Below are 24,991 nucleotides of genomic sequence, written 5' to 3'. Positions count from 1 at the left end.
ATTCTGACCGGGTAAGAATAATAGATGGGGGCATAACGACAAAGCAGGTTGATGGAGGAGGTGTGAAGAAAGAGAAAAGGGTGGCAATGCCAAACGTTAGGGTCTGCGAGGCGCATGATAAATATCGGGGTTCCATATCTCTGCCGAGATTTTAAAGTTGCTTTATGTACTTAATCCTTATGATGAGACAGAAGTAAGATATAATTTATGTTACGGTATTTTTTTTTATAATTCATAATCGTATATAAAAATTTTTACTGTACAGTAAGGGAAAATTTTAAATACAAGCACAAATAGATAATAACGTTGTATAAATGGTATACGGGGTGTACCTTAATTCGGCTGCCAAACTTCTATAAGAAGTACTTTTATCAAAATCTTTTCAAATTTTCAAAACTAATTAAAGTGTCAAATTTGAAACAAAATTTTTACTATAAATATTTTGACTCTTCCACTTTAATAAATAAACGTTATTTGCTTGTCTTTTAGGTAATATGTTTTGATAAAAGACACCTATTTCGAGTTAAATGAAAACAAGTAATATTATTTAAACATAAAGATGATTATTTAAAACGTTGTATGTACTGAATAGAATTAGTTACATTTTTGCTAAGATTCGTCATTCTCAAGTTATTCATACCAATACAATCCCCTTGTGGCAGACACTTCTAACCATAATATTACAAGAATATTTATGTTTATGCTTAAAAGTGAGTCAATTTGTAAGCACATCAACAAAATTCTTCACACTTCTTTCTACACCACCTGTAAGGTAGTGTTCCTGGCATGTTTTAGTTTTCCCTGGAGGCCTAATGTTCTTTACAAATAACAATTTAAGTCATAATAATAATAATAAAAATATATTTACCAAGCAACAGCAACTAAACAAGAAACAAAATTAACGTTACGTATTTACAACAATTGTTCAAAATGCGAACCACCCACATCGATACATTTCTGACATCTGTTAATGGAATTAATTGAAGCTAATATCATCAATAACTTGAAAACGGCGAATCTTAGGGAAAAAATTTAAGTTACCTTTATTATGTATTTTGTGCATTAGAATATAAATCCGTTACAATAACTTGTAAAAAATGCAGTGGAGATGACCCCTGCCCAGTTGTACACCACTGGTTGTACCTTTAGAGCTGATATTTTAGGGAATGTAAGGTCTACTGTCATTTATTATCAGTACCAAATTTTATTGAGATCGAGTATAGATTCCGGAGGTATGAACAAAAAAATCAATTTTTTTAACAACTTCAACAAACTGTATCTCTAAAACGGAGCTGTTCCAGTCCAATGTGTATAAGGCAAACACATATATTTTAAAGAGATCTATTTGCCCTCGAAGTTTCCTGCATAAAATTCGGACCACCCTGTTACTACAATACAATAAATACTTTTTTTACGTTTTTCTAAATTGTGTATTCACTTTTGGTTGTGCATGTTGTATTATTTTTGGATGTAATTGTAACATAATATCATTTTTAAATTTATCTTAAAAAAACTGTATCCTTTATTTTCGAAAGCAATCATTTTTTTAGTTACCATAGCTGTTCATGAAAACTTATATTTTCTGAAAGATAAGAAAATAAGAGGCCAATGCAAACAAATTGAAAACTTTTTTTTACAATTCTTACCAAATGAACTCAATGTTCTTCGATGCCAGAAATATGAATATAATAAATATATTTAAACAAACAAATCTCTTTGTAGAGATGAACATCTTTGTTACAGGTAATGAGAGAACAACAAAAATACAAAATATTTTGCATGATTTCATTATTTAACAATTTCAATTTATCGGGTATATGTTTTTTTTTATTAATTATATTTTTGCATTAATGCAGTTAAAAGAGAGTAAAAATACTATAGCTAATAACAGAACATGATTTTTTTTAATAAAAAAGCAGTTTGCATTTTTTACAAAGCTATGGAAAAAATCTATTTCTTCTTTGTATAAATATGAGTAAAAAAACATGTACCGAATTTTGTATTAATACTTTCACTAATTTAGATATTAAGAGAATGTATTACCATCTTCAAGCTGATAGAGTTATATGTATATTTAACTATTTAATTTTAACTCTGTGGCATTATATAACACCGAGAACAAGTAAAATAGAGAACTTATATATTTATAATGGACAATACTTACAGCAGATTTCGCATTACGTATTATTATAAATTAATCAATATTCGTTTCAGTAATATCTGTATAAATACAAATGTAATAAACATAATTCATATGGAGGAAAAGCTTCTATTAAATTTTGTAATTTGATTAACGTCATATTCAATGGAGTTCTACCAAAATTTTGGAGGAGGAAAGTAATACTGTTGAAAGAACATTTAAAAAAATTGCCTTTACTTTTTTTGAACTATGAAAGATGTGTTCCAAATTCTTATGTGAGCTTGGATCTCTAACTACGGAAAAAGTCAAAAACAAACAAATTTAACCATCAACAATAATTACACACAAATAGATTTTCAAAACAGTAACACTTATTAAAGTGCCCGATACATAATGATGTGTATTTTGTATTTGTCTGCTGTTTTCAGTGTGGTATTTTTGGTTAGGCAAAACTATTTTCACAAAAATAACCTTTGACTAATTCTTTTGACGCAAGGGTGTATGACATTCATTTTTTAAATTTTTTCATAGGTGGCAAAAACCCAAAAAAAGAATATGATTTCCTGGTTTATATGGATATACTGGTTTTTTATGTCATAACTAAAGAATAAATTGTAAAGTCATTTACGTGTCCACTTAATTATTATGAATTTGTATATTTTGTATATACCGGGTTTTCGGGCATGCCCTTCTCAACTAAAATAATGGCGTCCACGTACCACTTCCGGTTATACCGGAAGTCGCCATCAACTTGCTTATTTTAAATTGAACACCCTATATATAATTGCAATTTTGGATTCTACGTGTTATTTTAGGTGGACTTTTATGAAGTTTCCCTATTCCTAAAATTAACCGCTTTCAAGATATTTAATTTTTTTCAAAAAAATGGAGAGAAACAGTGACTAGCTTCAAACCATGTGTATTTTATAGTAAGAAATATAAAGCAACAATATTTCTAGGGGGGATAGTTGGACCCCTAAGCTTCCAATCCTTACTTTCAAAGTGGCTTAATAGCATACAGGGTGCTAGAAATTTAATGCCCAGTTTAGTTAACTTCAAACCTTCATAAGTCGGTTTTTTAAGTGGAACACCCTGTATGTTTTACATATACAATTTTATTCTCTTTCGAACGGTATCAGGGTTCCCTATACCTATCTCTTCTAGTTTTTAAGTTATCTACTATTTTTTGTGTAATCACCTAAAATCATGTAATTTCTTGCGAGGATAGCTGTGGAATTTTTAGCAAAACTTCAAAACAAACAAATAAACTTTCACCAGTTATTTATTATTATTTATTTACAGACGTTGCAATGGGATTCTAAGCAGAACATTTACAGTTTTTAATGAGACATATCCCAATTTTCCACCAAGGAGCAGATTAAAGTTAAGAAGAATTCTAAAAAATCTATTTCATACATAGTAATACACAATTTTAATAATGTATGTTGATAATAATAATGCATTAAGATAAAAAAATACTTAAAAAAGTCATATGACCCCCATTAACAGCTAAGCATTTGTGGATTCTAGAGATAACACCATCAGTCACCGCTTTTGCTATTTCAGCTACAGGCAATTCATGGAACGCTCTTCGTATTCGAGCAATCAAATCCTCTTTTGAAGCAACGGGTGTAGATTAAACTTTTTGCTTTATTACTACCCAAACATAAAAATCTAATGGAGTGAGGTCGGGAGACCTCACTGGCCAATTCCACGGTCCTAGGCGTCTCATCCATCTATCTTCAAATATTTCAGTCAGCTGTTAATCGATTTGATTGTGACAGTGAGGTGGAGCCCCGTCTAATTGATACCAACACTTCCTTAGTTGGTCTAAAGGTATATCATCTAGAAAATCTGTCACAACCTTTTGCAAAATATTGAGATATCTGTCGGCATTTAAATTTTCTTCGTAGATATGGTAAGAAATTTGGTTTTATTTTGAAATTTTCTTTTCCGGATAACATGAGGGTTTTTAAATGACCACAAATGAGTATTACGTCTATTAAAAATAGTTTGTCTCGTAAATTTTGACTCGTCTATCCATATATGTTGCAAAAATTGTGGATCTTCTTGGTATCGCACTAACATCGTTTCACAAAGTTGTACATGTTGCACGGCGTCACCCGGATGAAGAGCAGAAAGTAGCTTAAATTTGTATGGATGCATATCATTATAGTTCTTAACATACTGTGAATAGACACTCGTGAAATGCCTAAGTCATACTCTGTGGCACGAGTTGAGGATTCTGGATGAATATTAAAATAGGCTAGCACATTTATTACATTATCTTCATTTGAAGTGATTGGGTTTTGGTAAAATTCTTTCTGCATAAATTCGACCATACTATAGTTGATTTGCTAAAATTCTTCTTAACTAGGTGGCTCATTGGTGGCAAATTTGGATACCTGTCTTATTAAAAACTGTACATGTTCTGCTTATAATTCCATTGCAACGTCCGTGAATGAATTTAAAATATCAGCAAATGAATATTTATTGTTTTCCATTTCTTATAAACACAAAATTAAACTGTCACTGCAAGCGACTAACAATAAATTAACAGTTTAGTTGATTGTTTCGAAGTTTTGCTAAAAATTCCACAGCTATCCTCGCAAGAAATTACATGATTTTAGGTGATTACACAAAAAATAGTAGATAACTTAAAAATTGGAAGAGATAGGTATAGGGAACCCTGATACCGTTCGAAAGAAATTAAAATTGTGCATCAGAATATAGAAAAATATACAGGGTGTTCCATTTAAAAAAACCGACTTATGAAGGTTTGAAGTTAACTAAACTCGGCATTAAATTTCTAGCACCTTGTATGCAATTAAGCCACTTTGAAAGTATGGATGGGAAGCTTAGGGGTCTAACTACACCCCCCCCCTCCCCCAAAAATAATGTTTCCTTCATTTTGAAGCTAGCAACTGTTTCCCTCCATATTTTTGAAAAAAAATTAATATCTCGAAAAGTTTACCTAAAATAACACGTAGAATCCAAAATTGCAAAAATATAGGGTGTTCCATTTAAAATAAGCAAGTTGATGGCGACATCCGGTATAACCGAAAGTGGTACGTGGACGCCATTATTTTAGTTGAGAAGGGCATTCCCGAAAACCCGATATCCCAAATTTTCAAAATTCAAATCGAAGTAGTCCCTGAAATAATTCTAATGTCACTAATGCCGTCACCGTGAGACACCCTGTATGTATTATTTTCTTGATATGTAATTAGGCAGATGCATATTTTTATATTCAATGCACTGGTCAGAACACCGCAAAATGCATTGTTTAAAACATCTTTTCTATTTTCGTATTTAAAGAACATATCAATGCAACAATACACGATTGTTTAAAAAAGACGATTTACGAAACTGAGGATACGCAAACATGTTTCTCGTACGGAGTTCTCGAACTACCCGCAATCGAAAGAAGCAATTCCTCAACGAGGAGGCTACCGAAGCTAGACAACAAGACAACATCAAATGAGTGGGGGCAGTTACCTGATAATCTAAATAGTTCCCGTAGCCCATATGGTTGCAGGGACATGGGCAGTTCTGGATGTGGTGCCGCAGTTCCGGATCCAGCATCCACGGGTCCGGCTCGGTCCCGTGGCCCCTGTTGACCATCGGGCCCTTGCATCACGGCTGCATTGATCACCTCGTGCTACCTGCACTGACTGTCGAGTGCCTGGAGATGCTGTCCCCCGTTACCATGACGGCGGCGCGCGCTTGTGCCGCACGTGATCTGCCGAAACGGCGTCACTCACGCGAACGTCCGCGGCCAGGTGTTGAAACCTCCAATACTTCCGACTCCCGATCATCCATCCAACCGGACGATTACTCCCATGGCCAGTAAAAGAACCTCCAGCGGGTCGGGCGGGTGATGTAATCGAGCATCGCGAGAGGGTCCTTCATCCGAGCGAAGAGGCGAGACTACGTTTCGCATGAAAGGGGTTCATTGTGCACGTTATAAATAGGACAGGTGGTCCCGTAAATACTTTATGGGCGCCGATTGTGACGGGAAATTGCTTCTGTCGATGAATAGCATCTTCTAGGACATCTTCAGAGACGAGCCGCGAGCGTCGGTCGATAGAGTTGCATCCGCCCAAAGCGCATGATTGTACCTGTTGCCGCGGCCCGTAGGGATGTCGGATGAATGCTGATACCATTATTATATTTATTTACACCGCCATGGTAATTAGGAGGTACTCAGTGTTGACTGTGATGTGGCCAGAGATGAATAAGCAGCCCCCCCTACGTTAGTTGACTGCGGCTTTGGAAACTTTCAGGTAATTACCATCGTTTCTGCCATTTCTGTATATTTTTCTATCATTAAAATCTGCTGTCGTTTTAGATAATAAATTTGTGATTTATGATAGTAAAAGCCGTCTATGAATGTAGATGCTATTGTGAAGAATGCAAGCGGACATAGGTACACAAAATAAGAGGAAACATTAGTGGTAAACATTGGACTAATTATTTAAGATAATTAAATACTTGTAATGGCTGGATAAGTAAACGATTTATTTCTTGAACTGAAATATTATATCTAAAGGGAATAGCTTATTGAGCATATGAAAACTGCACCAGCAACTAATGAAGAGTTTTTACCTTGCATTCATTGTTCTTTATATAAAACATCTTACACTTAATTTCAGTCTTCTACTCCGTTAATTAGGGAATAATGGGGGTGGCAACCCTTAACGTTAAATAATTTTTTTCGAAATTACTCGAGATATCTTAACGGGGTTGAAACTATTTATAAATGCCTACGAATTACAAATTCTAGATTTTTTCCAGAATTTTCGCTCGATTAAAAATGGTAGAAAACGAAAACCTACCAAAAAAATACAGTTCATTAATTTATTATTTACCTATTATATGTAAAAAATACAGATGATCCGAATTGGTGGAACACAGTTAAAAAATAAAATCCATAGTATCAAATATCCATATAAAGAAGTGTAATTTGACAGAAACAATAATACAAAGTACATATAGACATAACATATAAGAACTATTTAGAATAAAATATAAGAATTATTTAGAACCGGAGCTTAATCACCGTCATTATTTTCTTCCACAGTTGCCCATACAAGCTTAATCAAATATGGAGGTCAATATTTCAGCTGGTTTTAAGATTTTAGATTTGTAACGGTCATGTGACAAATAATAAATTACTCTCACTATATGGGAACAACAACCCACGGTTCTATTTACGTTTGCACAATCACACACATATCTTTGAATACCTTTGAATATCTTTAGTTCTAAAACAGATTCGTAATTCTTTCGCCACCTAGTATAAATAACCCTTTATATTTTTCAATTGTTCTCTGCTACACTGTAAACAAATTTCACTCAAATTTCACGCAATTGAGTGAAATTGTCACTCTATTAGTATGAGTACAACTGAGTGAAACATTGCATTAGAAATGAGTGAGTTTTACTCAAATCCAAATTACTGTTACTGAGTTATCAGTTGAGAACTTTTGACTCTATTCTGAGTATATAAAACCAATTTAGAGTTTACTTTTTCTCTAATATGATTTATATGTGCTAAATTCACAAGATGCTGCGATAAAACAAATTAAGCCAAATATGATAACCGAACCTGATTTATTACTGGCTTTTTCTATAAGGGACTGTGCCTCTGCGTTTACTGCCCCATTAACAACAATCTTTAATTTATCAATAAAAACTTCTTGTTTGAATGTTGGAAACTATCTAGAGTGTGTCCAGTGCACAAGAAGGGCAGTAAGAATTAATTGGTTAATTACAGGCCAATTTGTATTATTTGCAATTTCTCCAAAATATTTGAGATTCTATTACATGGCTTTTTATACAGATCCTTGTATTGGCTGTTGTCTTGGGAGCAACACGGTTTCATTAAGGGATCCACTGTTACTAACCTTGTCCAAAAAACTCAGTTTATTAGCGAGAAACTTGAGAAGATGAAACAAGTCGATGTTATCTATACCGATTTCACTAAAGCTTTTGACAGACTCGACCAGGACCTCTTGCTATACAAACTAGACGGGTTTGGTGTGTCCGAATCACTTTTGCAACTTTCTGAATCGTATTTACAAAATAGGTATCCGTTTGTTCAGCATCGTGGTTTTAAATCGCATAAGTTTCATCAAATATCTGGTGTGTCTCAAGGATCTATACTCGGACTCTTACTCTTTGTTCTTTTTGTAAAATACATCATGGTTGATCTACAGGTACACCATTTAATGTATATGCAGATGACCTTAAGCTATTTTGCGAAATAAATACCATTGCCGACTGCTATATGTTACAGAATACGCTTAATGTCATTAGTCTGTGGTGTCTAAATAATAATTTAACGCTAAATGCCTCCAGGTATAATATTACATTCACCAAAAAAATATTCTGTACTATTCGATTATAAATTGGATAATATAATATTGCATAGACCCGATTACATCAAAGTCCTTGGAGTTACATTTGACCCTACATTATCTTTTACAAAACATATAGACATAATTGCGTCATCTGCTTTCAAGAATATGGGGTTCATGATAAGAAATTCCAAAGGCATTTTTAGTATTTCTACACTACGATTGCTATACACTACTTTTATTCGTTCTAAATTAGAATATGCATCAATAGTTTGGAACCCAATTTATGCTAATTAAATTGCAACTTTGGAAAGAGTACACCGTAGGTTTATGAAATCAGCTGTGTACTTATTGGACGGTACATATCCCCTTCAGGGTTTTCCGCATGATCTATTAATTCAGCGTTTCAATATTCATGTCCTTGCTAAAAGAAGATCTGTTTTTCAAGTAATGTTTTTGTATAAAGTTCTACATAACATTTTGGACATTCCACGTGTTAATATTAATATCAAAGTACCATGACTATCAGCTAGAAGTAATAATGTTTTTAATCTACCCGCAACACGTAGTAACATCCTAGTAGCATCACTATTGTTTCAAATTGTTTCCAAGTACAGTGAAATAGAAAATAATGTCGATCTTTTTTGTCGTTTGGCTAATGATATAAAAAATGCTTTACTTATGTAATCATATCTGTCTTTTATAGTTTGTTGCGGTTTTATTTTGTTCGTTATATTTGTGTTATTTGTAAGTTTGTACTATTTTTTTTTCTCTATTTTTTCATAGTCAATTAACTTTTTTTATATTTTATTACTAGACTAAACATATCCTGTTATTGGGCATCGCCTGTTGAATGTGCATTTTTTAAATAAATATATAAATAAATTTAACTATTATTGAATCATTTTTTACTTAGACTTGGTTTTTAATTAACTAAATAAATCACTGATAAATGATTAATTAGGATAACCAGTGTTGAAATTAATTCGCTTCGCGAGGCATCCTCCTGTCCTGGCTGAGACTCGCCAGCTGAGACACACCTCCGCCGGTTAAGGCCTGTTCTCCTGGCGATCACGCTTTTCTGGAGCATCTAACGGGCTCCTATCAACAGTGCTCAAGATTACAGAAGCAATATGTAAGTGGTGCCATCTTCACGGCTCGATTCAAATTACTCGAAATTAATATACATTTAAACTCACTCAGCAATGAGGGCATTTACTCTGATTTATCAAAATGCCCAATATTGCGTGAAAATGTACTCAATAATTTCACTCAATATGGATTCACTCCGAACCTTTATTGCTTTCACTCACTACGATTTTTTTACAGTGTAGTTGGCCTAGACAGACTTAATGGTATCCCAGTTTATTAGTTCAAAATTGCAGTTATCCAAAGTGTAAATTCAGGTTCATGTAGACACGTGTAAATTTAGGTACGCGGTATGTATTATAATACATCAACGTTCGTATGAGTACATGTAATTCTACTTCAAACGGAACCACTGCCGCATCACTCGTATATTTTAAAGGAAGTCTCTAATGAGAGAGCTCTTAAGATAACATTTGAGTTATAGTCCCACCTTTGACTGCGTCTCTGTCATTTGTAAAGGATGTAGAAAGAATGTAAAGGTGTAGATATATTCTTCTCTGTAATGAAAAAAGTTAAAAGAATATACATGTTGAAGAAGTACAATATAATAAGCACATTTAATTGAAATCGGAAAATTACAATAATAATAAGAGTTGTTACATTATTTTTAGAAAATAATTGATTTTTAATAATAATAATTCTTTGTTGTTGCTGTTTTTTTAGTACAGTAAATAAATAGTGCATTATTGTGCAAAAAATGTTAAACGTAAAGGTTAGTCACAGTTATTGTTACTTCTAATAATGTAAACAGGTCAAGTTTCCATAAAATAGGGAAATAGAATATATTAATTTATAATTACCTAATAACGTGGATGTGCAATCACATTTAAGCTCTTGTGTTAATTAAATATAAATTTTTTAAATTTTAGTTGCAGTAATATGTTTATACAATGCTTCAAATCGATTTTCGCTGTTCAGATTTTCCATAGATTATTTTGTTTGCTTGGCAAACAATTGTCAAAAAGTGAATATTGTCGGCAATATATTATCTTCCTCATCTGTAATTTATGAGTAAGAGATAAAAAGGTAAATGTTATTATAACACAGTCACAATTACAATAAAAAAACTGTGAAGATAAATAAAGTAAATTTACCTTCATTTATAAAGTACTTATCCCATGCGTACAGTTTGTCGCAATAACTAAGTGCTTAAGGTATCAAATCGTTTTATTCCCATGCTATTTGCATGGAAACATTATTATCAGAATAAGGTAAACTTTATAAATTCAGAAACAACTCGGGATACTACAATTAATACTTGCACCTAAAATTCCTAATGTAGGAACAAACATTACCATATCCACAAACACTTTAGTATTGTCATCATTCCGTCATTGTTATTAACTTGTATTTTAGAAGATTTTGATTCAGAAAAGAAGTCTTCGAAAACTGAAGAAGTACTCGTATTTTTCACTTTCTGCTTTAACACTTTGATGGCGTTATTCTACACTAAAGACCACACTTAACGTTAAAAATAATATTAATAGCAAATTTCTCAAATTTATTGAAACTACGATACGAAAAATATGAATCTAAGAAAAAACCCAGAAGATCAGATTAATAAAAGGGGCCTTTTTTTGTTGAATACACAAAATGAAAATAATGAACATTACTGAAATGTGCGTTTTTTGAGAGAGGCTAGCTAAGGCCCATTGAAGAGATTTCCATTGTTATCCAAACAATTGATTTCCTATATATGTAACTAGTTGGTACAGTTAGTATTTGAATAAATGGTGTAAAGAAGTTGGTTTGCATATTTCTGGACAATTATCATGTCGTTGTTAATTTCTTAACGGTTCCAGAGATATTATCATTTTCTTTTTCACAATAAATTCTGATTGGAAATTAAGACCTCTAGTTAGTAATTATGTATGCTGTGTCTACTGGTCCATAGTGTTCCGGTGCATAGCATGACATCACTGGTCTGTTCTGTGACTTTCCGATAATTGGTTTTTATTTATGAGTCCTTTCCGAATTGCAAGTAGCTCTAAGCACCCATCTCTCGAAAATATTTAGATTTTTCTGGATTTTTATTGCTAGTCTGCAAAGTTCTCTCCTAAATTTTCTTTCACTTACTAGAATTTTCACTTAGGTCTTTTAAAGGTCCTGCATCTAACCTTTGCTCTTCCCTGTTGTTACTTTTTAGGTGGCAACGTTACTGCAGTATATATTTTACCACATGTACTGAGGATGCAGTATATATTGGGATCTTGCAGAACATCTCTCTTATAGTTCATCCTGCTCTACATTTTATTGTATTATAAACTGTAAAATTAAGCTCGCTCAGTGCGCTTTTGATTGTTGATAGATAAGTCCTTGATTTTCCTTGATTTTAGACATCCTACTGATGATTTGGTTAATATTTCTGTCAATATATCAAATTCCTTTGAGAGTTGATCTTAGATCTAAATACTACGAGTAATTACATTTTTAAATACACCCGATTCACTTTTAAATATTAGACATTAGTTTTGCTGAACACCCGCCTCTTTATTGGTCAACTGAGGTAAAGATTTTGTAAGTCAATTAGGATGGGAATGGCAGCTCTAGCCGAAATATATAAGAAAAACAGTAGTTATAGACAAAAATATTTAACGTGCTTTCTGACAAATCCCATTCTGGAGATTTGGCATCAACATCAATCAGCGTAATAGACTGTGGATCAAATTCATCGATTCTTTTCAGTATTTATCTGTGTTTTCTCTTAACCATTTTTCACATTTTACTGAAAATGTAGAAGTAGTCTATTCTTTTCAATTATTCCATCGGTATTGTTCTCAAGTGGTTGTTATTCGTTTTTTTTTTGTATTTTTCTCTCGTAGTTGAAATTATTAGCATATTTTATTATTTGTAGCATAGGCGATGAACGAAAGACCTTTATCAGGAGGAGGATGGGCACGAGGTGGCGCTTCCGAAGTTGTAAGAAGAGCGCACCCAGCGTCTGGAGCTCAATGGAATGTCCAAGTCGTGAGAGGAAAAGTGAATGGAAAATGTCTGTGGAACGCCTGTAAAGCTCTTAGTTTAGGCCTATTGCTCATGGTACTGGGTGCAGCTATGGCCACTATTGGTAAGATATCGTTCTTTTTACGTCTCTATGTCGATCTTTTTCAAAAAGCACTTTTTTTTGTTTACAAATCAAAAAACTAAAAATGTATTATTTTTATATTTTTTTTTTATAAAACTACATCTCAAAAGGAACAAAATGAAAAAAAAGTTTGTGATATCTCTAGTTTTTGCCAAGTTACAAGTGTTTGAAATTTATTTACCCAACATATTCAAATGCTTTTAAATGTCAGTGTTGCGAGAAACAACTACTCCGAGGGCTATATGTCACTACCGGCATTGAATTATACTCGCAACACCTAGTGCAACAGCTAGGATCGTTTGTCAGTTTAACCCACCAGGCACAGACCGGTTTCGGACTTATTAGTCCTCAACAGTGTGTCATAGCTGTTGCACTAGTTGTTGCGAGTATAATTCAATGCCGGTAGGGGCATATAGTCCTCGGAGTAGTTGTTTCTCGCAACACTGACAATTAAAATATCGTCTTCGCCCTCTGTGGGTGGCAGTCATGCAACAAGTACCTGCAATATAGCAGCACGACAGATGGAGCCATTTGCGCGCGCGCGTACAGTTCATTCAAATGCTTCTTTAGGAATTGAAATAAAAATCGGAAAAATTCTAAAAAACCAATGGGTACAAATAATACCAAAAAATCAGGAAAATTAAAATGGTCGAGTCACAACCTCAGTGATTTCGCATGTACAAATAGCGTCACTTTCTAAGGATGACTTCGACTGTTTACCCCAGTTTCCCTTGCTATTTTTATATACAATTTTGTAACCAAAACAGGAAGGAAAATTGTGCATGTTGTTTTAACCTTAGTCATCGAGAGAAAGAAGCAGGCCCAATGGAAATGTTTATTTTGCTAATAGTTCAAGATTGTATTAAATGTCATTGAAAGACTAATAAAAAATTGTTTTGCTTTTGTAATTAAGAAACTTTATAAAAATAACATGCTTCTTCTTCGTCTGTTAAGGATGAGATGATAATTCTAATAGTAATTTTGTCAAAACGCTTTAAAGTTAAAATTATTTATGTTTAGATATGTAAACAAAACGGTTATTTAAATTTGATATTAATCCTTTATTTTAGGGTATTATGCAGAAGATTTATCCATTGCTCAAGAGGTGCGAGGGAATCATACCGTTAGGGTAAAAAATGAATCCCGAGGATTTCACTTAAACAATCTTTCTTATGCAGGACCCATAGTTATGGGGGTCGGAGGTAAGAGGATACATTTTTGTCGTACATTCGGGATATAACAGCGACGTTACGTTGAAGGAAACACAACTTTGCTTAAGAATCACATTGTTAGTAGCGAAGCATATATGAAAAAATTAGTAAAATTTGAAACTTTGCTTATTTGAATGAAAGATAGCCAGATGGACGGATTCAACCCTTCCATAATTACGTATTTATCCAAATTGTCCAGAAATTAGAGTAATATAATTTACTTTCATCTTTGATCCACCACTGATTGCGTTCTTAACATTGTCATGGTTTGAAAATATCAAATCAAGATGCACAAACGTTGTGATCTGGAAATAGTATTCTTACAAGAAGAGTCTCTTCAACATCAAATCGTTTTTTGACAGTTGAACTTCTTGAGAACCCACTTTCGATACAATTGGTTAGTTTTTGGTCTAAGTTTTTCTAATGTAACATTGTACCAAGTCTGGTACTTGACTAATTGACCAAAAACTACTCATGTCACATATTTCAATGACTGTAGAGCACTTAAGAATCGTTATAGGAAAAAAGTTAATCTTGTATTTTTGTTTGTTTTGATCCAACATCGCTGTTACACACTGTATATTAGACATAATAAGAAATATGACACCATCATAAGTTTTTTCTTTCTATATGAAACAATACGTTACAAATAATTTTTCCACTTGGAAACTTTCTGATAAACTGCTTTATCTTCTTTCCCTGAAAAAGAAAAACATAGATTTAACCTATGAGGACATAATTCAGTATCAGAAAGTGAATTAATGCTTTTCTCCAACAAAGGAGGGAAAAGGAGATCTTCCAGAATGTATACAATATATCCATGGATAGAGTGAACAAAAGGAATTTTTTTTATTTTACATTTTACGGAAAAAAGCATATCTGATAAAAAGTTTTGCTTGCATTTAAAATGTACGGGGCGTCTAAAAAATTGTTCGGAATTAGAAGTTACGAAAAAATTTTATTAGTGGCAAAAATGTATGTCCACGATTGAGTGTACAGGTTGAAAATGTTGTTAATTTTATTTATAATTTTTCAATGAAGTATTAAATATGAAAAAGGATATTATAGAATTCCAAGTTGTGGCAAAATTAGTACACTTTGTTTATTAAAAGATATGTCGACGGATATAATTCACATCAGGAAAAACTCTTTCTCCGCTATGGGGAAGAAATATATTTTTTTCTAACTCTATATATTGTTTGTAATTATTATTATAATTATTTAATTTTGACGTTATTTTATTTTACTTCAAATACTAGGTTGAGACGAAAATAAGGAGTTGCGAACCCAGTTTTCAACCATACTGTAGAGATAGGCGACCAAGTGAAACTTTTGTTTTTGTCTGTAAATCGGAACGACTTCCATTAACCATGTTTACAGACGAATTCACTTGTTCGATCAGTAACATTGTTGCGACATTCAATTCCTGAAAATTCTTATTTTAGAATGCCACCTATGAAACAATATTTCAAGTAAACGTTTGGTGTGTATGTGCAGTTTCCTTTTATGGAATAATAGAACCATACTTCTTTGAAAATACATGCAACTGGATCAGCTACGTGAATATGGTCCAAATGTTTCTCAATGAATTGGAAAATTTACCACTGGTCTACCGAAATTCTCTTCATTTCCATCAACATTACAGTTTGCTATAAGTGTTACGATCTGGTTTTTCAATCACTGAATTGTCCGGCATCATCCATATCCATGGCCTCATGGTGTCCAGAATTAACAACCATGGACTTTTGCGTGGGGAGTAGCCTCAACAGATTATGTTCAATCTTTGGACAATAAATAACATGGACTAGCTAAAATAATGTATTAAGGAAGCTGTACAGTTCATATCTTTAAAAGAAGTTAGACAAAGCTATGAGGAATTCCTTGCTCGCCATCAAATGTATATGGACGTTCGTGGAGGAGTGTCTGAATAATGTTTTATTATAATTTTTTTCCCAAATTTATTGTGTTCTTAAAACATTTAAACCAGTTTTGTGTAATAATTGTTTGTTTGCTAAGTATAACTTTCTCGAAAGAGTAAAATTAAAGGTAGTTTACTCTTATGACATTTTCATATTTTTAATTTTCTAAACTTATAGTTATGTAAAAGTAATAATGACTTTGATAATCTTAAAATACTTTTTATTATTAAGGAGCAAATATATTCGAGTAATTCCAATTTAGTTATATAACAAACTTCCTTAATACTATAAAATCATATTAATATTAAAAATAACATTGTCATTTCGCACTGTTAAGTAAACTCAAAAATTAGTTTAATGTATAAAATTTTCCCATGAAAAGCTAGATTGTTGTCTATGTGCAGCTACCAGTAATTAATTTAAACTAACGCTGGTGAAACTTTTTCTATACATATATTTTTATAGCGACTCGCCCAATACATGAAGGAAATACGAAAGCCGTATCTAACATCGATTAGTTTTTTGTTCAGGGGTGTCTAACTTTCAACTTTTTTGTCTATTGATCGCTGTTTCACACTCGTTACTTTCTCTAATAATGATCAGATGGCCGGCAACTGATAGGCGGATGGACGGTTTGTTGAGGCGTTATAACTAGATTACTAGCCTCTTAGTTATTTCAAAGAGGCTCTACAGAGTTGCAACCCCGTGAATAATAAAAAAATTACGAATACTAGATAATTTATTACAAATTGCTAAATATGTCTGTGACAATAAAAGTTAAATGAGAGTTTTACTGCTTGATTTGTTAATTGTTAATTAATATTTAATATTCCATTTAAGTTGTTTGAAATATTTAAAAAATAGAACTCAATTTTTTAGTGAAAATATACCTATTTTTAATAATCTTTTTTATATCTTGTTCTCTATTGTAGTTATATTGATTTGAACATTATTAATAACTTAATAATACGAATATTTCTCATCGCTCTAATGTCAGGTTAAATTTTTATAATGAAAAACAATTTACTTTTCGAAATATCTGTACTATCTGTAATGAACAAACTATCAATAAAATAATATAACAAATTGAGAATGCTGGTAATACTCGTTAAAATAAGAGGAAACTATTTAAAAATTCTGCATGGGAATTGGTGACGTTCAAGTCATTCTAAATAAAAAAAGATTACTGTTTTAAGTCGACAGGTTCTCCAGACAGACTCCAGTGATTTTGATAAAAATACTAGTGGCAACCGGACTGTGCCATCATATAAAACACTGTAGATATATGCTCTTTTGACACTGACTTTGAATCCGTAAAAAATAAAAAAAATCATTATTCGTTTTCAAGAAAAAAACATTGAAATAAAATTTTTGGAATTTTGTATTTTTACATTTAAAATTGTTTTATTTTAATTTATAGCATGTGTTAACAACTGAAAACATACAACAAAACATTAATTATTAAACTGCAAAAAGTTTCCTACTTCAGATGATAAATATAATAATTCCATTGCATTCTTTTCCATTTTACCGTTTTGTTTGATATCATTTTATCGGAAATGGGTTATTGTTGAAACCATTTTCAATTGTATCAAATCTCATATTCGGCTTACAATCAAAGTGTAACTTTTACATTTATCAATTTTTCATTATGGTTTATTCATTAGCTGAAAAAGTTGAAATAATTTTTTTTATGGAAAACAAAATGAATGTGCTAGAGAAACTGGTCGAATTTTCAATGAGTTGCATCCAGGTCACCAAACAAGTCATACGTACGTGAGCCAGATTGTTAAGAAATTTCGAGAAACTGGGTCCGTAGCAAGTCTTAAGAAAACCAATCCTCCTAACGAATTAATGGAAGTAGGAATTTTGGGCGAACTGACAATGAATCCACACCAATCCGTGCGATCGTTAGAGCGTACTACAGGGATCCGTAAGTCGAACGTTCATCGGATTTTGCAAAAACACAAATGGCATCCGTACAAAACGCATCTTGTGCATTGTTTGAACGAGAATGATCCGGATCGAAGAATAGAATTTTGTGATATCATGTCTAACAGAATTACAGAAAATCAAAATATACTTTACAATATCTGCTTCAGTGATGAGCGTACGTTTTTTCTCAAAGGTACAGTGAATAGGCATAATATTCGTTATTAGTCGGGTGAAAACCCTCATTGTGTTAGGGAATCGCACACTCAGTATTCAGAAAAGCTGAACGTCTGGGCAGGAATATTGGGTAATCACATAGTTGGTTCATTTTTTTTAGATGGCCCTTTGACTAGAGCCAGCTATTTACGTTTGTTGGAAGATCATATTGATCCCATGATCACTGAAATTCTGGAGAATGATGATCAGTTGGATGAAAATCTTGTGACGTTCCAACAAGACGGAGATTCAGCCCATTTTGAGCGACGAGTTTGGCCTTATTCCAGGACAATGGATAGGTAGCCGTGGGGCTATAGAATGGCCAGCATCTTGAAGATTTAAGACAACGTATTGTAAACGAATGTCGGAATTTAACCCCAGAGGTTTTTGCAAATGTAAGGAGATGTTTCGCAGACAGGCTCCATATTTGCCAAGAACTGGGTGCACGATTTGAGCATCTATTATAAACAATTTTAAATGTAACAATACAAAATTCCAAAAATTTAATTTCAATGTTTTTTTTGAAACGAATAACGATTTTTTATTTTTTTTACGGAATCAAAGTCAGTATCAAAAGAGCTTTCAAACTATACTTGTACGGAGGATTGGCGCCCTCTGTGCAGGTATGGTAGAGTGGAAGAATGTTGGCTTGGGTCAATGTGAGAGATTGACACCGGTTGGCATTTGACTACCCCCCTAATTAATGAGGTTTTCCAGGTTTCCCTCATTCCTGCACTGAATGGTGGTTAGGGCCTACCAACATAAGTCGTTCCTGGGCGCAAATGCGGCCTGCGTAATAATAATATGCCGCCTCCTCTCCCGCACAAGTCTCCGACTTCTGGGCTAACTCTCGTAGTTAGAATGAGGAGTAGAGATATTATTATTATTATTATAAACGATGTATCACACGCCCTGTAATGCCATTTGAAATTTCAAGGTCGATACCTCGATCTACGAAGGGGTGGCAACTACAAAATATGTAATGATGTAAGTCAATGTAACCCTCAAATAAAAAATCGACGTGTTTTTGAAATTTTTTCAAAACTTAATATTAAACGAAATGGTCAGGTGGAAAGTTTTATATGATACACCCTGTATGTTTCCTACTCCAATTTACCATTAACAAATTTTTTATAAAAAACGCATTTTTTTTAGTTTTTTGTTTATAAAACCTAAACGATATGTCTATCGATCCGATCGGATGATTAGAAACGAAGAAAACCCGAAAAAAACGGAAAATTTATCGTTTTTTTTAAATTAATTACTCTGCCATTTTTGAAGTTGTACGGCTGATACTGCACCAAATTTCGAAACAATCTACTCGTATTAATACAATACAATATTTTTATGAACTTCAACACCTTGCATCTTTGTAAGGAGGCATTTTAGTACAAAGGTTTATTGAACCAATTATTTTCTTTCAGCGAAAAGAAGTTTCGGTTAAATTTGTGCCAATTAATTATGACTCATCCTGTATATACCGTGTCCACCTATTGCGCATAAGTCCAATATTTAGGTTAATAAATGATATAACTTATTTTTTTTTCTACAGAGTTGCCTACTTTTCCGAGCTGCACAAAATGAAAATACATTTGCATATACAGGGTGTTCAGTTTTCCCTGGGCAGGTACCAACTTAATTTTTTTTTAATGGAAACCTATATATTTTATGGCATTATCGAATTCTACGTGAAAAATTAACGGGACTTTGTGTTATGATCCCTATTAAAATATTGATAGTTTTCGAGATAATCGACTTTTCATTTTTCTTCTTATGTTTCGTCACTTCTAGTAGTTGACATAATTATGATTGTTCGTTCTTTTTGTCGGGAAAAATAATGTAAGGGTATTTATTTTAAGTTAGCTTGCGACTATGAGTATTCTTTTTTCAAAATTCTATTCATCCAAATTTTTTAATCTCCAATTTCACTAATAACTTTCTTAACTACGGTAACAGTGCATAATTTTCAATATTATGCGGATGAAACTTCTTCAATATTTTATTTGTCAAGCTTTTGAAAACTCCAAGGTTACTACTAATTTCCTAATACTGATATTTGGATTTTCAACCGCAGACGCCACAACTTTAAACTAAATATTATCGTTGTTACTTTCATGTCTCCTGGTAGTTTTCTCATAATTCGCATTTGCTGTTCATTCAAACCTTTCCTTCACATTTTCAAAACAGTGGGAATCTCTGTAAATTTGGATTATTTGCTTTGTAAATACGTGCTGCTAGCAAACATTTCCCATATTTTGCTAATTCTTAATCACTTATAGCGATTTTACGGTTTTTTGATTTTATTTACAAATAAATGGTAACTTTCCATAAAGACTTATTTATTAAACTCAAATATCTAAATTTTTCAGTTATTAATTTTTATTTTAAATAGTGTAGCTAGACAACTAATAAATTTAATAAAAATAAATACCCTTACAATATTTTTCTCGACAAAGGAACGGGCGCAAATCCGGTATTTTACATAAAAATGGGTTTTTTACAAAAACTACGCAACTTAGGTCTAGGGAGAGCTATTAAAAAATTGTAGGGTCTACAGAAAGGCATCTAATGAAATCATAAAACACAGGGTGTTCTAGCTCTGTAGAAAAAAAATTAAGTTATATCTTTTATTAACTTTATTATTGGACTTACGCGCACTAGGTGGACACGGTGTAGATGAAGATAAAAAAAAATATTTGGGAAAAAATTAAATAATCTCTCGTAACGTATTGATTACAGCTATTTTAAATCTCACGTTCATTTGCAGGCTTCATTGTGGTGGCAGCTTGCGTGATGACTTTTGAAGCTCGCGATTCAGCAGCAAAAGTTGTGCCTGCTAGATTTAAGTTAAGTACAACTGGCCCCCCGAGCGCAGTGTGCGCTCACGGAGGCTACAGTAGACACGGTTCCTTAAGAACTTCAGGATCACAGACTGGCACTACCGTTCAACATACGCATCAACATTCCCATTATCACTCATCAACTACCGACAGGCGCGCGTTGACGCAGTCTTTCATGCACTTTTCAAGGGGCCTTGCGTTAGAGACTCAACACAACAAAAATATGCTCAAAGTTCCACAGGTACGTAGACCGATGTTTTTCTTACGAAAATTCGATAATAAACGTGTATTGTTTATTTAGTTATTTATTATTAGTCAAGTAGAAGAAAAAGTATTACTAAATATTAAATTTACTTAAAAGAGAAGAAACATACACAACAAAAATATGGTCACATAAGTAAGATTGTTAGTAAATAGGCGAAAGAATAGCGGACCCAAGTTCCAACCCTGAGGAACCCCGATGTAGCTATAGCTCAGTAGGTATATCCGAATTCTTGGCACATGAACCGATTGACGTGAAATTTTAACAGTAAGTAGAAAATTGCTCAAGAAACAAAAGTTACATAGTGCCGATGTGTGCTTCTTCGTTGCCACCCCCTTCTCGGGGGTGGCAACGAAGGCACCCATTTTAATCGCAAAAATAAATAGAGCAAAAATTTTTCTATAACGTTTTTTCCTAAAATTAATATTTTCCGAGTTTTGCGATTGAAAATGTTGATTTTTCATTTAAAATGTGCATGTTTTTCAACCATAAATAACTCGAAAACCTTGCAATTTATCGAAAAACCCATAGAAAGCAAAAATAAATCTTTTGAAATAACGAATCGACTCATTTTTTGTTGATTACCGTAGATGTAATAATAACCGAGTTATCACTCTCTAAAAGTGATTGTTTATTTTTCGGAAAGTAAAATCGAACCATTTACCGTAAAATAATGGCGGAAGAACTAATCTTTCGAAGAAAATGAATATAACCTTTTTTAAAGTGCTTGGAAAGAACTTTAAAATACTTTGTGAAAAAATTTCGTAGATCAAAAATTCGCGGAGTTATGATGAAAATAAAATGGTCATCCCATTTTTTCGGAGGAAAAAAAAATAGAAACTAAGCGTAATCCATGTACAGTTGATTTTATTTAGGTACTAATAATAGGCTCTGCAAGTTTGACCGGCCTAAATTTAAAAAAAGTTTGAAATAATGAAACATTTTTTTTATTTTTAAAAAAATTCATTTCATTCAATTTAAAGGTCTTTTTTTGTAATATTTTTGCTCTTTCAATTTTTCTGTAGAGGAAAATTAACTGAGATATTACGTTTTTTAGTTTGCATTTGCGTATAAGGACCGACCACCTTCTTTGAGCCCTTAAAACCTAAAAATCTCGAAAACGAAGAGTTCAAGACCCTTCAACTATAAAGGTTGATTTGTAGCTCTTGCAATTCCCTGCAAATTGCTTTTTGGAGCAATGAAAAATGTTAAAAATTGAAAAAGTTATCGTGAAAAAACGAATTGTATTATTCAGTGCAAATTGTCGGATCGTGTGTAAATGGCTTAATTTCCGATAATTTCTAAAAAAGTATAATTGTATAATACACAAATAATTTTTATTTTCCTTTCACTAATTACATAATTTAAGTTTCGAGTTTTAAGTAATCTCGTTGAATTTAGTAACGTATCGTTTAGTGTTTTGAAGCAGTTAAAAATTCTTCAACTGCTCATTGAGGGTTGAAACGCATATTATAAGCAGTGATGAGTCTTTCATTCATTATAAATGTCATGAAGATGTGAAAGAAATTTTTTGCTTTATTTTCTGCAATAAGGGTGATTTTAAGGGTTGAAACAATGCAATAAATCACGTATTATTTCATAAACAGTAAAAAATATTCAATTCTTCATTATTGCCCCGTCAAAATATTTCAGAGCCGCGAAAACTCATTTTTGTTTTTTTATGAAGGAGGATGAAATGAGCTTACTCACCAATTTTCATGAAAATCGGTGTCAAGAATTCCGAGGTAATACCCTATTTTTACCGTTGTACACTGGACTACTACTCGTATATATATCTTGAATTTGAAACAGCCAAATGTAACATTTTGAGTTCTATTATAAAAACATGTATAAAATATCGTTAATAATTTGTCGCTAAAAGCAAATATATTAAATTTTTCTATTAGTAAGCAAATATAAGACCTACCTACATATAGAATAAAGAAAATGGAAACAACAAAAAACTGCATCAAGTGGAAAAAACATGAATTATACAACAAAACAAAACGAGATCTTGAGCAGCAATACAAAAAGTCTGCTCCTTAAGTCAAAACAAAACTCAAAAAACCTGTTATTAACACCTTCCCTGTTCTGAACCTTACATATTCTTTTGGTGTTTTGGTCCAAAACAGACTTACGTATAAACCAGAACACAATTAAAGAAAAATTGGAACCTACATATTAACGCAAGTAATAACATTACGTAGAAAGAGGATTGATAGACCTACAAGAAATAGGCATCAAACAGATCAAATCCTTAGGATCTTATTTCCAAATAAAGGTATATAGTACAAATACATGTATAAAAATTGCACACCTTTAAACCTACAGACGCAATAACAATCTTTCGTCTTCAAGTCAATAAATAAACACAAATTCCTACAGTTATATTCTCACACTGAGGGTATGATTCTTGCAATTCAAGATCAGGTCATAGCCACAAATACCCAAAGATTTAAAAACGCGCATGGTAGGAGTTAAGTATTAGCTAATTAAGCAGATGTCCTAATAAATGAGTCCAAAATATTTTAACATCATAAATATTGTCACTAATAATTATATAGGTATCCATCACATATTGATTTCTATCTGATGTTGGAATAGTGCCTCCTGGTTCGAGTATCCCAATATAATGCAATTTGTTAGCGCTGCGAGTCCCATTCCATTTTTTGTGGATATAGTTCGCAACTAAATAACCACAGGTGGCAAAATGACGTTATTACTGCAAATTTCTTGTAGAAGATCGAATGTATAAGATTACTCGAGAAGGCACAATCGGAACCCATGTCAAATATATCGTCCTAATAGAATTGAATTACGTTGAAGATTGTCCACTTATTACCTGCAGTACAGGGTGTTCTATAAGCTCTATGACACACTTCTACAGATAGTAGTTATTTAAAACAATTTTTCTTATGTACCTAAACATAGGTCGGATTGGTTTTTGTTCAGAAGTTGCAAGCGTTTTAAAAATATAATTTTATATTTCAATCAAAGTAGCTTGATAAATAAAAATGGTGGTTGATATAACAATAATTAATTATTATTTATGATTTAGTTTATTCATTTGACTGTTAGGGTTAAAGAGCTAAATAAAAAATGCATTTATTTACAACCGAAGACTATTCAGATATTGTCTTTATATGGGTATTCCAATGGGAACGCCTGACAAGCAATCCGAAAGTACCGACGGAGATACCCAAATACACATCAACCTGCCCACGCAGTCTTTAGTGCATCATTTCGTAGACTTCGAGAAGAAGATAACTCCGCTCCAAAAAAGGCCATTCGTCCTACTGAAATGAACGCACAAAATGAAGATACATATACTAGATGCTGTCATTGACTGTTCAATTAATTAGTGTTCAACGTATAGCAAGTAATCTTCATTTATCGCCGAAATTTGTATGGTGTGTATTGAACAGAGAAATGTTAAAAATTTGTTTAGTAAATTTAACAGAATCAATTTTTTTTAACCTTATCAAATTAATTGATATAAAAAAATCTAGGCATACAAAAGATATAAAAATTTAAAAAACGGAAACAGAAAAATCACTTTGTATTAGCTGTTTTTACATGATTTGTCCTTATTAATAAAGCGGGCAACTGCGATTGAATTCCTCTTTAATAAACAAATGGGTCCGCAGATACTTATTGTGACTTGTTGAATTTACAGAGAAATAAATAAAAAATAATAAAAAACATCTTCGGTCTTTCGCACCCTGATTATAAGAATGTGCGTGTTCAAATTTGAATACAACAAATTTATAAAATACGCGACTTAATTTAGCCGTCTAACTTAATAATAATAATAATAATAATAATAATAATAATAATAATAATAATAATAATAATAATAATAATAATAATAATAA

At 32.5% G+C, this 24,991-nt stretch overlaps 2 protein-coding genes across 2 annotated transcripts in view; one reads left to right on the top strand and one right to left on the bottom strand.

Moving 5' to 3' along the window:
• Positions 1-5,764, bottom strand: part of LOC108915865 (dipeptidase 1-like) — a 33,261-nt gene extending 27,497 nt beyond the window's left edge. The window contains exon 1 of the mRNA XM_018722011.1: positions 5,639-5,764. Within this exon, the coding sequence (XP_018577527.1) occupies positions 5,639-5,764 (126 nt within the window). The remainder of the gene's footprint in view (positions 1-5,638) is intronic.
• A 6,749-nt stretch (positions 5,765-12,513) lies between these two features.
• LOC108915858 overlaps positions 12,514-24,991 on the top strand; it is a 28,162-nt gene continuing 15,684 nt past the window's right edge. Inside the window, exons 1-3 of the mRNA XM_018722002.1 lie at positions 12,514-12,718; positions 13,807-13,938; positions 20,782-21,095. Of these exons, the coding sequence (XP_018577518.1) occupies positions 12,514-12,718; positions 13,807-13,938; positions 20,782-21,095 (651 nt within the window). The remainder of the gene's footprint in view (positions 12,719-13,806; positions 13,939-20,781; positions 21,096-24,991) is intronic.

Source organism: Anoplophora glabripennis, unplaced genomic scaffold (genome assembly GCF_000390285.2).
Source record: "Anoplophora glabripennis isolate ALB-LARVAE unplaced genomic scaffold, Agla_2.0 scaffold943, whole genome shotgun sequence".
Taxonomy (NCBI): domain Eukaryota; kingdom Metazoa; phylum Arthropoda; class Insecta; order Coleoptera; family Cerambycidae; genus Anoplophora; species Anoplophora glabripennis.
The sequence above is the reverse complement of the archived record's forward strand: the minus strand, read 5'-3'. Positions and strand labels throughout refer to the sequence as shown.